Here is a 15,975-nt window from a genome sequence, read left to right on the forward strand (position 1 = left end):
ATCCTGTCTCAGAGCTCTACGGACAATTTACGGCTTGGTTTGTGTCTGACATGCACTGTCAACTGTGGGACCTTATCTAGACAGGTGTGTGCCTTTCCAAATCATGTCCAATCAATTGAATTTACCACAGGTGGATGCCAATCAACTTGTAGAAACATCTCAAGGATGATCAATGGAAACAGGATGCACCTGAGCTCAATTTAGAATCTCATAGCAAAGGGTCTGAATACCTATGTAAATAAGGTATTTCTGTTTTTTCATTTTTAATAAATTTGCACAAAAAAAAACACTTCTCACTTTGTCATTATGGGGTATTGTGTGTAAATTGATGAGGAAAAACTGTTTACTTAAAAAAAAAAAAAACGTGGAAAAAGTCAAGGGTTCTGCAACACTGGAGAAAACTGCTCTACAAATGGGATGGAGAGGTGCTCTATAAGCACAGGGGTTAAATGTATCTACGAGGGGCTCCACCCACCAAGGCATAGAGATGGACATCCTGCGGTGTGGCTGGACAACTGGACAGCTGACCCTCTTAGCAGACAACCTGAGAGCCCCCCCCCCCCACCACACACACACACACACACACACACACACACACACACACACACACACACACACACACACACACACACACACACACACACACACACACACACACACACACACACACACACACACACACACACACACACACACACAGCTGTTATTGCTCTGAACCAGCAGACACACACCGTTGCTGCTAAAGAGGACTAATAACCGGTGGCACTACAACACACACACACACCAGTGTTGCTACTAGAGACTACAGCTAACCCTTTCTCAGACAAGCTGACAGCACCATCACATCCAGGTATCTAAACGTGGGGTGGGTGGGTGGACACACTACTGTGGAGATGTCCACCCACCGAGGGAGGTAGACTCTGGATGGCCTGCGATGTGCATCAGCGAGGCTGGAGCCTGGACAGCTCACTCTCTTAGCAGACAACCTGAGGTACTCCACCTCAGTCTGCTTCTCTCTGTCTACCGACCAAGACTAGGCTGTGGGGAAGAACCCCTCAGGAGCCCAATCTGAGCTAGAACAAATGGAGAGTTCAATGTCTTCACAAACAAGCACACCCAAACTCACACACACATGGCCACAACAAAGACACACAGATGAAAAGGAGAGTGGAGAATGATTAAACAGAGCAGGAGAACATTGATTTGACCAGAGACGCAGACAGACAATCATGTACGATTGAGAAAAGCATGTGAGCTGACAGCTAGCAGCCAAGATGACAGCTAGCAGCCAAGATGACAGCTAGCAGCCAAGATAACATTGAAAACACAACAGGAGAAGTTGTGTATTACCTGTATATGTTAATGTGTGTGTTTGTGCGCGTATATTGCATTACCCATACGTGTGTGTGTGCAGCACACATAGCCTATGTGCATTAGTGTGTGTGTGTGAGAGACCTAACTGACCTGCGCGGCATCAGCCTCGAGTCCAGACTACCAGTCTTCATAGTGATAGCGTCAGTGAACAGTACGTCTTTAGCGGGCGACGCTAACGCCTCACTATGAGACAGAGACGGATGGATCCTCTGCTGCTGCAGCTTCTTCAGAGTAGCATAGCCTAGCGCATCCCGCGGGCTGGTGTACATGAAACTGCAGTCCGCCAGGCTCTTAATAGCCGTCATGGAGGGAGACTTGAGACTCTGGGATCTGCGGGGGAGGGTATGTGAGTAGCCAGCGGGGAACAGGGAGACAGAGTTAGACTTGGAAAGGGGCAGGTGGTTGGTCTGGGCCTGGGTTGGGCTGAGGGAGTACAGCATTTTTACGGTCTTGGCCGAGACCACTGTGTTAAGGCTGACGCAGTCCGAGGAGTCTGGTTCGGGCTCAGGGTTTCCAGCGGTCTCACGGAAGGGGCTGGAGCTCATGGAGCTGATGCCGCTAGTGGTGGTGTTGAAGCTCTGACTGCGGCTTTTAAACTGAGTCCCTCCCCCTCCTCCTCCCCCTCCTCCTCCCCCCCCTCCGGAGGAAGAGGAACCACCATCTCCTCCCGCTAGACGTTCCCGGCTACTCTGTTCCCTGGAGGGAGGCTCTCCAGGACCCCGCAGCCCAGTACCCCCTCCACCAGCCTGGTCTAGCCTCCTCTCTACCAGCTGCCCCTCTGACCCCTCCCCCGAGCCGCTGGTCACCACAAAGGAGGTTTCCAGGCTGACTGTGGGACTCTTGGGTAAGCCTCTCCCATTGAATACAGGCGTAAACACGTCGCCCTGCGATGAGGAGTAGATAGAGGGCTCTGTGACCGTCCTGTTCCTTCTCAGCCCCCCCAGTTTGGGCTCGGTGGGGGTGCAGCTGCCCCCCACTGCCTTGGGGTCACTGGTGGAGCGCAGCTTCTTTCTGGGGAGGGTCAGGGAGTTGAGGAAGCGGTTGCGTACGAAGCGGGTCGAGGCCAGGATGGTGAAGGGGCTGCGGTCCTTCCCGGGTTTGGAGTGCAGGTAGAGGGAGGCATCGTTTGATTGGTCCAACATGTCACACTTGTAATCATCCAGGATGTACATGTCTGAGGACACACACACACACACACACACACACACACCACACACACACACACACACACACACACACACACACACACACACACACACACACACACACACACACACACACACACACACACACACACACACACACACACACACACACACACACACACACACACACACACACACACACACACAAATAAATAAGAACACATACATCCATAGTATATAAAAGTAGAATAAAAACTAGGAAAGCAAGAGCTGCTAAGGATGTACTTGAAGGAAAACTACCTTTTGGTATTTGTTTCATTTGTCCATTGCTCATGTGATACTGTGTTTTGTATCATACGATGTATTTTAGGTCATATATGCTGTATTTTGTATCATACGATGTATTTTAGGTCATATAACGCTGTGTTTTGTATCATACGATGTATTTTAGGTCATATAACGCAGTGTTTTGTATCATACGATATATTTTAGGTCATATATGCTGTGTTTTGTATCATACGATGTATTTTAGGTCATATATGCTGTGTTTTGTATCATATGATGTATTTTAGGTCATATAACGCAGTGTTTTGTATCATACAATGGATTTTAGGTCATATATGCTGTGTTTTGTATCATATGATGTATTTTAGGTCATATATGCTGTGTTTTGTATCATATGATGTATTTTAGGTCATATATGCTGTGTTTTGTATCATATGATGTATTTTAGGTCATATAACGCAGTGTTTTGTATCATATGATGTATTTTAGGTCATATATGCTGTGTTTTGTATCATACGATGTATTTTAGGTCATATAACGCAGTGTTTTGTATCATATGATATATTTTAGGTCATATATGCTGTGTTTTGTATCATATGGAACAGAAACCCCGTCTGTCCTTGTTGCTTGCTGAGGAGTGTCATGAATAACTCACGGGGCTGGGACTCGCTCTCGCTATTGTGTTGGGAGCTAGTGGACTCGGAGTCGAGACTGAGCGTGCTTGGTACGGAGGAGAGTTCAGAGGTCATCAGTGTGTCCACCTCGTCAGGGGTGACGGGCCACAGCGTCCGCCGACTGTGTCTGACCGCATCCCAGCCATACCGTTTCAACACTTCACAGCCCTGCCGTGTCTTGGAGATCACGCCTAAGACGTACACACAAGTCCTGGAGAGAGAGAGAACAGACATGTAACTGTGGGTGAGCCGTCAGGCTAACGCTATTGGTTCATCTCTCTGTATCCTTACCCACGTATGGACAGGACCTCACAGTGTTGTGCCAAAGCCAGGATGTCAGGGATGACGTTCTCATCCTGCAGCAGGTTCAGACCCCAGTTGGATGAGCCAATGTTACCCTGGAAACAGCCACATTCACTGTCATTAACACATTGTCTCCATACTGACACAGACACTAGCAAAGCCAGAGCAGTGGAGGACACAGACCAACTGTCTGTAGTGTCTAGCCAAGAGAAAGGAAATAAAGACCATTATGAACCAATAGTATCATTTCTTACTGTAACTAACAAGAGACAAGAACACTGATCAAACAACATTGTGAGTTATGTGCCTGGTGGTTAGGAAGACTGACCAGAGCCCAGAGGGCTGCCTTCAGCTGTTTGATGCCCTCCCAGGTGTCCAGCATCGGGCAGCGAACCGTGTAGCTGAGGTCAGGAACCACACTCTACAGAGAGAACATGAAACGCTAAGTTAGTTACAAAAACTCATAGGTTCCTCACAATAAAGAAAGACGTTTGGATATCTAAACGTAAATATTAATATGAAGGGAGTTACCTGAGCCTCCAGTAGATGGCAGCCTGTCTTATCATGGACCAGCTGACCATACAAGTGCACAGGAAGATAAACATTTGGTCTCTGTAACCTAGAAACAAAACACAGACAATATACAAACTTTCAACAACTGTGAGGAGAGGTACACGGGGAGTTGGAGTTCAATATCCCATCTGATAGATTTGTGGTGGTAGAGCGCAACAAGGTATGAGGGCTTCAGTTTCAGCCCAGCACTGATGCGCCAAATCAGGCGAGCTAGTGCTGGCTCAAACAAAAAGCCTGCACAGACTTCCTGCAGCCCTCCAGCACCAGGGCTGGTGACAACTGCACAGACTGCCTGCAGCCCTCCAGCACCAGGGCTGGTGACAACTGCACAGACTGCCTGCAGCCCTCCAGCACCAGGGCTGGTGACAACTGCAGACTTCCTGTAGCCCTCCAGCACCAGGGCTGGTGACAACTGCAGACTTCCTGTAGCCCTCCAGCACCAGGGCTGGTGATAACTGGATCATGGCTACCTGTCCAGCTTTGCAAGGTAAGCAGTCTCACCTTTGGTTGCTGCGTCTGACGTAGTTGTCTCCGTCCACAGGTTTACGGTATGTAGTTAACGCTTCATTCAGCTGCTCCTCTATCAGATCGACGTACCTCAGGTTGTACTCCTGTCACCACACAGTCAGGGACACACATAAAAACTCATCACTGGATTAGATTTGACATTTGTATTGATAGCGAGTGTATTTTGTTTTTCCAATCTGGGAACGATTTCTTTGTACTGTGTTTAGTGTGGACCAATGGAAGAGTAGCTGTTGCTAAATTAGCAGCTGATGGGTAAATTAATAAAAGAGCAGGCTTACCTTCTGCCATCTGTCCAACTGTTTGCTGACGTAGCCCCTCTCGTTGAGGTAAGAGAAGCCCTTAGGAATAGACAGGAACCTGCACAGAGAAGACTGGTTTAAGAGTGGGAACAACGTCACAGCACACCTGTGCATCTACACTGAACAAAAATATATGAACGCAACATGTAAAGTGTTAGTGCCATGTTTCATGAGCTGTAATAAAACATCCCAGAAATGTTTCACACGCACAAAAAGCTTATTTCTCTCAAGTTTTGTGCAAAAATTAGCTTACATTCCTGTTAGTGAGCATTTCTCCTTTGCCAAGATAATCCATCCACTGACAGGTGTGGCATATCAAGAAGCTTATTAAACAGCATGATCATTACACAGGTGCACCTTGTGCTGGGCACAATAAAAGGCCACTCTAAAATGTGGAGATTTGTCACACAACACAATGCCTACAGGTGTCTCAAGTAGAGGTAGCATGTTGCCAGATAATTAAATGTTAATTTCTCTACCATACCATTTCTCTACCGTCATTTTAGAGAATTTGGCAGTACGTCCAACCGGCTTCACAACCACAGACCACGTGTAACCACGCCAGCCCAGGACTTACACATCCGGCTTCTTCACCTACCGGATCGCCTGAGACCAGCCACCCCGACAGTTGATGAAACTGAGTTTGGGCAACCGAAGAACTTCTGCGCAATCTGTCAGAAACATCTCAGGGAAGCACATCTGCGTGCTTGTCATCCTCAGCAGGGTCTTGACCTGACTGCAGTTCAGCGTTGTAACCGACTTCAGTGGGCAAATGCTCACCTTCAATGGTCACTGGCACGCTGGAGAAGTGTGCTCTTCATAGGTGAATCCCGGTTTCAACTGTACCGGGCAGATGGCAGACAACATTGCAGCGTTGTGTGGGCGAGCGGTTTGCTGATGTCAATGTTATGAACAGAGTGCCCCATGGTGGTGGTGAGGTTATGGTATGGGTAGGCATAAGCTACGGACAACGAACACAGTTGCATTTTATCTATGCCAATCTGAATGCACAGAGATACCGTGATGAGATCCTGAGGCCCATTGTCATGCCATCATCACCTCATATTTCAGCATGATAATGCACAGCCCGATGTCGCAAGGATCTGTACACAATTCCTGGAAGCTGAAAATGTCCCAGTTCTTCCATGGCCTGCATACTCACCAGACATGTCACCCATTGAGCATGTTTGGGATGCTCTGGATTTACGTGTATGATAGCGTGTTCCAGTTCCCGCCAATATCCAGAAACTTCACACAGCCATTGAAGAGGAGTGGGACAACATTCCACAGGCCACAATCAACAGCCTAATCATCTCTATATGAAGGCGATGTGTCGTGCTGCATGAGGCAAATGGTGGTAACACCAGATACTGACTGGTTTTCTGATCCACGACCCTAACCTTTTTTTTTTTTTAAGGTAACTGTGACCAACAGATGCATATCTGTATTCCCAGTCATGTGAATCCATAGATATGGGCCTAATGAATTTATTTCAATTGACTGATTTCCTTATATGAACTGCAACTCAGAAAAATATTTTAAATTGTTACATGTTGCGTTTATATATTTTTTCAGTGTAATTCTTAATGCGTGTGTGTGTGTGTTAACTGACCTGAGGAGCAGTAGAAGGCCCTTGTCTCCCAGGTGGGACAGAGCTGGTTTGAGCTGGATCAGAGCATGGAGGTTAGCCTGAGGGAACAAAACAAACATCAACTCCTCTCCACCAGGCCCCAGCCCCTCTCCACCAGGCCCCAGCCACTCTCCACCAGGCCCCAGCCCCTCTCCACCAGGCCCCAGCCCCTCTCCACCAGGCCCCAGCCCCTCTCCACCAGGCCCCAGCCCCTCTCCACCAGGCCCAGTCCCACCTTGTCCTCGCAGGCCTCGTCCAGTATGTCCAGGGCCTCCAAGGAGACAGCTTTGCTGTGGTCGTGCAGCTGGGTGACCAGCAGCTCCATGCCCCAGTTACTGAAGAACTCCACCCCTGCCCTCAGCAACACACGCAGGTGCTTGGTGGCATACAGCCTGCACGTCTGTGGATGGACATAGAGGGATTGTTCAGGCTAAGTTTCGTTTCAACAACAACTATTCCATCATCACCCAAATAAAAGCCCATTGAATCCATCCACCCATCATTCCTAGGCCAGGCCTTACATCAGTGGCGGCAGTGAGGATCTTGGAAAGGATGACTCTGGCCAGTCCATCTCTGCTGTAGTCCAGAGTAGACACAGCCAGCTTCAACACAACGTCCTGGTTTTTCACAGAGCACAGGTTCAGCAGACTGAGGAGAAGAACACACACATGGAATCAGGTAGTGATCTGGGTTCTGTCTCGGCAGGCACCGTATTCACCATAACCTAGACATTCTGTAGAAGCCCGGACCAAACAACAGTCCCTCGACCTTTGGCACTCAATAGCCTACTTGTTGCCTTGGACTCATCTGGCCAAAAGGTTTGTTGCTGTTATTTCAACCAATCAGTGCTTTCATCCTGTTCAAGCTCATACTGACAATTATTTTAGTCAATAGTCCAGACTGACCACTGAAAGAGGCTGCACTTCTCTAGCAGTTTAATCCCGTGTAGGTGGGCTGAGAGGGTCCCCAGTAACAGGAAGTAGTGCTGGCTGAGGGTGGTGAGCAGCCCGTTGCTCTGGAGACAGGGGTCAGGCTTCAGGCCAGAGGACAAGGACAGCCAGGCCACCATGTCCTTCACCAGCTCCTCCAGGTATGCCTGGCCATCCTGGGAGAGGGAGGAGAAACAAGGAGCTCAACAATGACAAAAACCAGGAGAAAGAGGCTATTGGTTTGGAGCTAGGTAAATATCAAGGCTAGGCAAAAAGAAAAAAAGTGACACCAAAAAAAATAAAAAATGTCCGACATAGAAGTTAACCTTTAAACCTTTATTTTTCTGTTCTATTTCCTCACCTCGTCAGACTCTATGAGGAACTCGATGAACTGGCATCCTACCAGAGTGAGCTGTCTGGCTTTAGGATGGTCTAGCTCCAGACCTGCATACAGCTTACTACTGGGCTTATAGAAGTACAGCAGCCTCCGCACAAACCTGGACCACACACACACACACACATTTGACATTTTTGTCACTTAGCAGACGCTAAGTGAGCAATTAGGGTTAAGTGCCTTGCTCCAGGGCACAAACAGATTTTTCACCTAGTCGGTTCGTGGATTCTAACCAGTGACCTTTCGGTTACTGGGTCAATGCTGTTAACCGCTACGCTACCTGCCACCCTTTACACAAAATGGAACACGCATACGGTGAGAAGGGGGACACCTTACTACAGTCAAGCTCAGCTCAGTATTTCAGGAGTAGTGGTAATAGTGGCAGAAAAAGTAGTAGTAGTGGTAATAGTGGTAGAAATAGTAGTAGGAGTAGTGGTAATAGTAGTAGTAGCAGCAGTAGTGGCAGTAATAGTAGGAGTAGTGGTAATAGTGGTAGTAGTAGCAGTAATAGTAGGAGTAGTGGTAATAGTGGTAGTAGTAGCAGTAATAGTAGGACTAGTGGTAATAGTGGTAGTAGTAGCAGTAATAGTAGGACTAGTGGTAATAGTGGTAGTAGTAGCAGCAGTAGTGGCAGTAATAGTAGGAGTAGTGGTAATAGTAGCAGCAGTAGTGGCAGTAATAGTAGTAGTGGTAATAGTGGTAGTAGCAGCAGCAGTAGTGGCAGTAATAGTAGTGGTAATAGTAGTAGTAGTAGTAGCAGCAGCAGCAGTAGTGGCAGTAATAGTAGGAGTAGTGGTAATAGTGGTAGTAGTAGCAGCAGTAATAGTAGGAGTAGTGGTAATAGTAGCAGCAGTAGTGGCAGTAATAGTAGTAGTGGTAATAGTGGTAGTAGCAGCAGCAGTAGTGGCAGTAATAGTAGTGGTAATAGTAGTAGTAGTAGTAGTAGCAGCAGCAGTAGTGGCAGTAATAGTAGGAGTAGTGGTAACAGTGGTAGTCGCAGTAGCAGTAGTGGCAGTAATAGTAGGAGTAGTGGTAATAGTAGTAGTAGTAGCAGCAACAGTAGTGGCAGTAATAGTAGGAGTAGTGGTAATAGTAGTAGTAGCAGCAGCAGTAGTGGTAGTAATAGTAGGAGTAGTGGTAATAATAGTAGGAGTAGCGGTAATAGTAGTAGCAGTAATAGTAGGAGTAGTGGTAATAGTGGCAGTAGTAGTAGGAGTAGTGGCAGTAGTAGTAGGAGTAGTGGTAATAGTGGCAGTAATAGTAGGAGTAGTGGTAATAGTGGGAGTAGTGGTAATAGTAGCGGTAATAGTGGCAGTAATAGTAGGAGTAGTGGTAATAGTGGCAGTAATAGTAGGAGTAGTGGTAATAGTGGCAGTAATAGTAGGAGTAGTGGTAATAGTGGCAGTAGTAGTAGGAGTAGTGGTAATAGTGGCAGTAATAGTAGGAGTAGTGGTAATAGTGGCAGTAGTAGTAGTAGTAGTAGTAGCGGTAATAGCGGCAGTTGTAGTAGGAGTAGTGGTAATAGTGGCAGTAATAGTAGGAGTAGTGGTAATAGTAGGAGTAGCGGTAATAGTAGGAGTAACGGTAATAGTAGTAGTAGCAGCAGCAGTAGCGGCAGTAATAGTAGGAGTAGTGGTAATAGTGGTAGTCGCAGCAGCAGTAGTGGCAGTAATAGTAGGAGTAGTGGTAGTCGCAGCAGCAGTAGTGGCAGTAATAGTAGGAGTAGTGGTAATAGCAGTAGTAGCAGCAGCAGTAGTGGCAGTAATAGTAGTGGTAATAGCAGTAGTAGTAGCAGCAGTAGTGGCAGTAATAGTAGGAGTAGTGGTAATAGTAGTAGTAGCAGCAGCAGTAGTGGTAGTAATAGTAGGAGTAGTGGTAATAATAGTAGGAGTAGCGGTAATAGTAGTAGCAGTAATAGTAGGAGTAGTGGTAATAGTGGCAGTAGTAGTAGGAGTAGTGGTAATAGTGGCAGTAATAGTAGGAGTAGTGGTAATAGTGGTAGTAGTAGCAGTAATAGTAGGAGTAGTGGTAATAGTAGTAGTAGCAGCAGTAGTGGCAGTAATAGTAGGAGTAGTGGTAATAGTGGTAGTAGTAGCAGTAATAGTAGGAGTAGTGGTAATAGTGGTAGTAGTAGCAGTAATAGTAGGACTAGTGGTAATAGTGGTAGTAGTAGCAGCAGTAGTGGCAGTAATAGTAGGAGTAGTGGTAATAGTAGCAGCAGTAGTGGCAGTAATAGTAGTAGTGGTAATAGTGGTAGTAGCAGCAGCAGTAGTGGCAGTAATAGTAGTGGTAATAGTAGTAGTAGTAGTAGCAGCAGCAGTAGTGGCAGTAATAGTAGGAGTAGTGGTAATAGTGGTAGTCGCAGTAGCAGTAGTGGCAGTAATAGTAGGAGTAGTGGTAATAGTAGTAGTAGTAGCAGCAACAGTAGTGGCAGTAATAGTAGTGGTAATAGTAGTAGTAGCAGCAGTAGTGGCAGTAATAGTAGGAGTAGTGGTAATAGTAGTAGTAGCAGCAGCAGTAGTGGCAGTAATAGTAGGAGTAGTGGTAATAGTAGGAGTAGTGGTAATAGTAGGAGTAGTGGTAATAGTAGGAGTAGTGGTAATAGTAGGAGTAGTGGTAATAGTAGGAGTAGTAGCAGCAGTAGTGGCAGTAATAGTAGGAGTAGTGGTAATAGTGGTAGTAGCAGCAGCAGTAGTGGCAGTAATAGTAGGAGTAGTGGTAATAGTAGGAGTAGCGGTAATCGTAGGAGTAACGGTAATAGTAGGAGTAACGGTAATAGTAGGAGTAGCAGCAGCAGTAGCGGCAGTAATAGTAGGAGTAGTGGTAATAGTGGTAGTCGCAGCAGCAGTAGTGGCAGTAATAGTAGGAGTAGTGGTAGTCGCAGCAGCAGTAGTGGCAGTAATAGTAGGAGTAGTGGTAATAGCAGTAGTAGCAGCAGCAGTAGTGGCAGTAATAGTAGTGGTAATAGCAGTAGTAGTAGCAGCAGTAGTGGCAGTAATAGTAGGAGTAGTGGTAATAGTAGTAGTAGCAGCAGCAGTAGTGGCAGTAATAGTAGGAGTAGTGGTAATAGTAGTAGTAGCAGCAGCAGTAGTGGTAGTAATAGTAGGAGTAGTGGTAATAATAGTAGGAGTAGCGGTAATAGTAGTAGCAGTAATAGTAGGAGTAGTGGTAATAGTGGCAGTAGTAGTAGGAGTAGTGGCAGTAGTAGTAGGAGTAGTGGTAATAGTGGCAGTAATAGTAGGAGTAGTGGTAATAGTGGGAGTAGTGGTAATAATAGCGGTAATAGTGCCAGTAATAGTAGGAGTAGTGGTAATAGTGGCAGTAATAGTAGGAGTAGTGGTAATAGTGGCAGTTGTAGTAGGAGTAGTGGTAATAGTGGCAGTAGTAGTAGGAGTAGTGGTAATAGTGGCAGTAATAGTAGGAGTAGTGGTAATAGTGGCAGTAGTAGTAGTAGTAGCGGTAATAGCGGCAGTTGTAGTAGGAGTAGTGGTAATAGTGGCAGTAATAGTAGGAGTCGTGGTAATAGTAGGAGTAGCGGTAATAGTAGGAGTAACGGTAATAGTAGGAGTAACGGTAATAGTAGTAGTAGCAGCAGCAGTAGCGGCAGTAATAGTAGGAGTAGTGGTAATAGTGGTAGTAGTAGCAGTAATAGTAGGACTAGTGGTAATAGTGGTAGTAGTAGCAGTAATAGTAGGACTAGTGGTAATAGTGGTAGTAGTAGCAGCAGTAGTGGCAGTAATAGTAGGAGTAGTGGTAATAGTAGCAGCAGTAGTGGCAGTAATAGTAGTAGTGGTAATAGTGGTAGTAGCAGCAGCAGTAGTGGCAGTAATAGTAGTGGTAATAGTAGTAGTAGTAGTAGCAGCAGCAGTGGCAGTAATAGTAGGAGTAGTGGTAATAGTGGTAGTAGTAGCAGCAGTAATAGTAGGAGTAGTGGTAATAGTAGCAGCAGTAGTGGCAGTAATAGTAGTAGCGGTAATAGTGGTAGTAGCAGCAGCAGTAGTGGCAGTAATAGTAGTGGTAATAGTAGTAGTAGTAGTAGTAGTAGTAGTAGCAGCAGCAGTAGTGGCAGTAATAGTAGGAGTAGTGGTAATAGTGGTAGTCGCAGTAGCAGTAGTGGCAGTAATAGTAGGAGTAGTGGTAATAGTAGTAGTAGTAGCAGCAACAGTAGTGGCAGTAATAGTAGTGGTAATAGTAGTAGTAGCAGCAGTAGTGGCAGTAATAGTAGGAGTAGTGGTAATAGTAGTAGTAGCAGCAGCAGTAGTGGCAGTAATAGTAGTGGTAATAGTAGGAGTAGTGGTAATAGTGGTAGTAGCGGTAATAGTAGGAGTAGTGGTAATAGTAGGAGTAGTAGCAGCAGTAGTGGCAGTAATAGTAGGAGTAGTGGTAATAGTAGGAGTAGTGGTAATAGTGGTAGTAGCAGCAGCAGTAGTGGCAGTAATAGTAGGAGTAGTGGTAATAGTAGGAGTAGCGGTAATCGTAGGAGTAACGGTAATAGTAGGAGTAACGGTAATAGTAGGAGTAACGGTAATAGTAGTAGTAGCAGCAGCAGTAGCGGCAGTAATAGTAGGAGTAGTGGTAATAGTGGTAGTCGCAGCAGCAGTAGTGACAGTAATAGTAGGAGTAGTGGTAGTCGCAGCAGCAGTAGTGGCAGTAATAGTAGGAGTAGTGGTAATAGCAGTAGTAGTAGCAGCAGTAGTGGCAGTAATAGTAGTGGTAATAGCAGTAGTAGTAGCAGCAGTAGTGGCAGTAATAGTAGGAGTAGTGGTAATAGTAGTAGTAGCAGCAGCAGTAGTGGCAGTAATAGTAGGAGTAGTGGTAATAGTAGTAGTAGCAGCAGCAGTAGTGGTAGTAATAGTAGGAGTAGTGGTAATAATAGTAGGAGTAGCGGTAATAGTAGTAGCAGTAATAGTAGGAGTAGTGGTAATAGTGGCAGTAGTAGTAGGAGTAGTGGCAGTAGTAGTAGGAGTAGTGGTAATAGTGGCAGTAATAGTAGGAGTAGTGGTAATAGTAGCGGTAATAGTGGCAGTAATAGTAGGAGTAGTGGTAATAGTGGCAGTAATAGTAGGAGTAGTGGTAATAGTGGCAGTAATAGTAGGAGTAGTGGTAATAGTGGCAGTAATAGTAGGAGTAGTGGTAATAGTGGCAGTAATAGTAGGAGTAGTGGTAATAGTGGCAGTAGTAGTAGTAGTAGTAGTAGCGGTAATAGCGGCAGTTGTAGTAGGAGTAGTGGTAATAGTGGCAGTAATAGTAGGAGTAGTGGTAATAGTAGGAGTAGCGGTAATAGTAGGAGTAACGGTAATAGTAGTAGTAGCAGCAGCAGTAGCGGCAGTAATAGTAGGAGTAGTGGTAATAGTGGTAGTCGCAGCAGCAGTAGTGGCAGTAATAGTAGGAGTAGTGGTAGTCGCAGCAGCAGTAGTGGCAGTAATAGTAGGAGTAGTGGTAATAGCAGTAGTAGCAGCAGCAGTAGTGGCAGTAATAGTAGTGGTAATAGCAGTAGTAGTAGCAGCAGTAGTGGCAGTAATAGTAGGAGTAGTGGTAATAGTAGTAGTAGCAGCAGCAGTAGTGGTAGTAATAGTAGGAGTAGTGGTAATAATAGTAGGAGTAGCGGTAATAGTAGTAGCAGTAATAGTAGGAGTAGTGGTAATAGTGGCAGTAGTAGTAGGAGTAGTGGTAATAGTGGCAGTAATAGTAGGAGTAGTGGTAGTAGTAGCAGTAATAGTAGGAGTAGTGGTAATAGTAGTAGTAGCAGCAGTAGTGGCAGTAATAGTAGGAGTAGTGGTAATAGTGGTAGTAGTAGCAGTAATAGTAGGAGTAGTGGTAATAGTGGTAGTAGTAGCAGTAATAGTAGGACTAGTGGTAATAGTGGTAGTAGTAGCAGCAGTAGTGGCAGTAATAGTAGGAGTAGTGGTAATAGTAGCAGCAGTAGTGGCAGTAATAGTAGTAGTGGTAATAGTGGTAGTAGCAGCAGCAGTAGTGGCAGTAATAGTAGTGGTAATAGTAGTAGTAGTAGTAGCAGCAGCAGTAGTGGCAGTAATAGTAGGAGTAGTGGTAATAGTGGTAGTCGCAGTAGCAGTAGTGGCAGTAATAGTAGGAGTAGTGGTAATAGTAGTAGTAGTAGCAGCAACAGTAGTGGCAGTAATAGTAGTGGTAATAGTAGTAGTAGCAGCAGTAGTGGCAGTAATAGTAGGAGTAGTGGTAATAGTAGTAGTAGCAGCAGCAGTAGTGGCAGTAATAGTAGTAGTAGTGGTAATAGTAGGAGTAGTGGTAATAGTAGGAGTAGTGGTAATAGTGGTAGTAGCGGTAATAGTAGGAGTAGTGGTAATAGTAGGAGTAGTAGCAGCAGTAGTGGCAGTAATAGTAGGAGTAGTGGTAATAGTAGGAGTAGTGGTAATAGTGGTAGTAGCAGCAGCAGTAGTGGCAGTAATAGTAGGAGTAGTGGTAATAGTAGGAGTAGCGGTAATCGTAGGAGTAACGGTAATAGTAGGAGTAACGGTAATAGTAGGAGTAGCAGCAGCAGTAGCGGCAGTAATAGTAGGAGTAGTGGTAATAGTGGTAGTCGCAGCAGCAGTAGTGGCAGTAATAGAAGGAGTAGTGGTAGTCGCAGCAGCAGTAGTGGCAGTAATAGTAGGAGTAGTGGTAATAGCAGTAGTAGCAGCAGCAGTAGTGGCAGTAATAGTAGTGGTAATAGCAGTAGTAGTAGCAGCAGTAGTGGCAGTAATAGTAGGAGTAGTGGTAATAGTAGTAGTAGCAGCAGCAGTAGTGGCAGTAATAGTAGGAGTAGTGGTAATAGTAGTAGTAGCAGCAGCAGTAGTGGTAGTAATAGTAGGAGTAGTGGTAATAATAGTAGGAGTAGCGGTAATAGTAGTAGCAGTAATAGTAGGAGTAGTGGTAATAGTGGCAGTAGTAGTAGGAGTAGTGGCAGTAGTAGTAGGAGTAGTGGTAATAGTGGCAGTAATAGTAGGAGTAGTGGTAATAGTGGGAGTAGTGGTAATAGTAGCGGTAATAGTGCCAGTAATAGTAGGAGTAGTGGTAATAGTGGCAGTAATAGTAGGAGTAGTGGTAATAGCGGCAGTAATAGTAGGAGTAGTGGTAATAGTGGCAGTAGTAGTAGTAGTAGCGGTAATAGCGGCAGTTGTAGTAGGAGTAGTGGTAATAGTGGCAGTAATAGTAGGAGTCGTGGTAATAGTAGGAGTAGCGGTAATAGTAGGAGTAACGGTAATAGTAGGAGTAACGGTAATAGTAGTAGTAGCAGCAGCAGTAGCGGCAGTAATAGTAGGAGTAGTGGTAATAGTGGTAGTCGCAGCAGCAGTAGTGGCAGTAATAGTAGGAGTAGTGGTAGTCGCAGCAGCAGTAGTGGCAGTAATAGTAGGAGTAGTGGTAATAGCAGTAGTAGCAGCAGCAGTAGTGGCAGTAATAGTAGTGGTAATAGCAGTAGTAGTAGCAGCAGTAGTGCCAGTAATAGTAGGAGTAGTGGTAATAGTAGTAGTAGTAGCAGCAGCAGTAGTGGTAGTAATAGTAGGAGTTGTGGTAATAATAGTAGGAGTAGCGGTAATAGTAGTAGCAGTAATAGTGGCAGTAGTAGTAGGAGTAGTGGTAATAGTGGCAGTAATAGTAGGAGTAGTGGTAATAGTGGGAGTAGTGGTAATAGTGGGAGTAGTGGTAATAGTAGCGGTAATAGTGCCAGTAATAGTAGGAGTAGTGGTAATAGTGGCAGTAATAGTAGGAGTAGTGGTAATATTGGCAGTTGTAGTAGGAGTAGTGGTAATAGTGGCAGTAGTAGTAGGAGTAGTGGTAATAGTGGCAGTAGTAGTAGGAGTAGTGGTAATAGTGGCAGTAATAGT

General features: G+C 45.5%; 1 protein-coding gene across 10 annotated transcripts in view; it reads right to left on the reverse strand.

The window, feature by feature from the left end:
* Positions 1–15,975, reverse strand: part of LOC106580589 (rapamycin-insensitive companion of mTOR) — a 66,705-nt gene that overhangs the window by 12,021 nt on the left and 38,709 nt on the right. For 8 of the 10 annotated variants that reach the window (XR_014381840.1, XR_014381842.1, XR_014381839.1 and 5 more), the window contains 13 exons: positions 8,102–8,237; positions 7,717–7,916; positions 7,333–7,459; positions 7,047–7,211; positions 6,794–6,870; positions 5,161–5,239; positions 4,856–4,965; positions 4,313–4,400; positions 4,110–4,202; positions 3,770–3,876; positions 3,460–3,689; positions 1,465–2,548; positions 476–544 (listed from right to left, as the gene is read on the reverse strand). Coding sequence is in view for 2 of the 10 variants with exons in the window: in XM_014161813.3 (XP_014017288.3) it covers positions 476–544; positions 1,465–2,548; positions 3,460–3,689; positions 3,770–3,876; positions 4,110–4,202; positions 4,313–4,400; positions 4,856–4,965; positions 5,161–5,239; positions 6,794–6,870; positions 7,047–7,211; positions 7,333–7,459; positions 7,717–7,916; positions 8,102–8,237 (2,565 nt within the window). In the remaining 8 variants the exon portion in view is untranslated. Of the gene's footprint in view, positions 1–475; positions 545–669; positions 987–1,464; positions 2,549–3,459; positions 3,690–3,769; positions 3,877–4,109; positions 4,203–4,312; positions 4,401–4,855; positions 4,966–5,160; positions 5,240–6,793; positions 6,871–7,046; positions 7,212–7,332; positions 7,460–7,716; positions 7,917–8,101; positions 8,238–15,975 lie in introns of those variants that run through there. The other 2 variants (XM_045703305.2, XR_014381841.1) reach the window with 2 other exon arrangements.

This window comes from Salmo salar, chromosome 20, assembly GCF_965601325.2.
Source record: "Salmo salar chromosome 20, fSalSal1, whole genome shotgun sequence".
Taxonomy (NCBI): domain Eukaryota; kingdom Metazoa; phylum Chordata; class Actinopteri; order Salmoniformes; family Salmonidae; genus Salmo; species Salmo salar.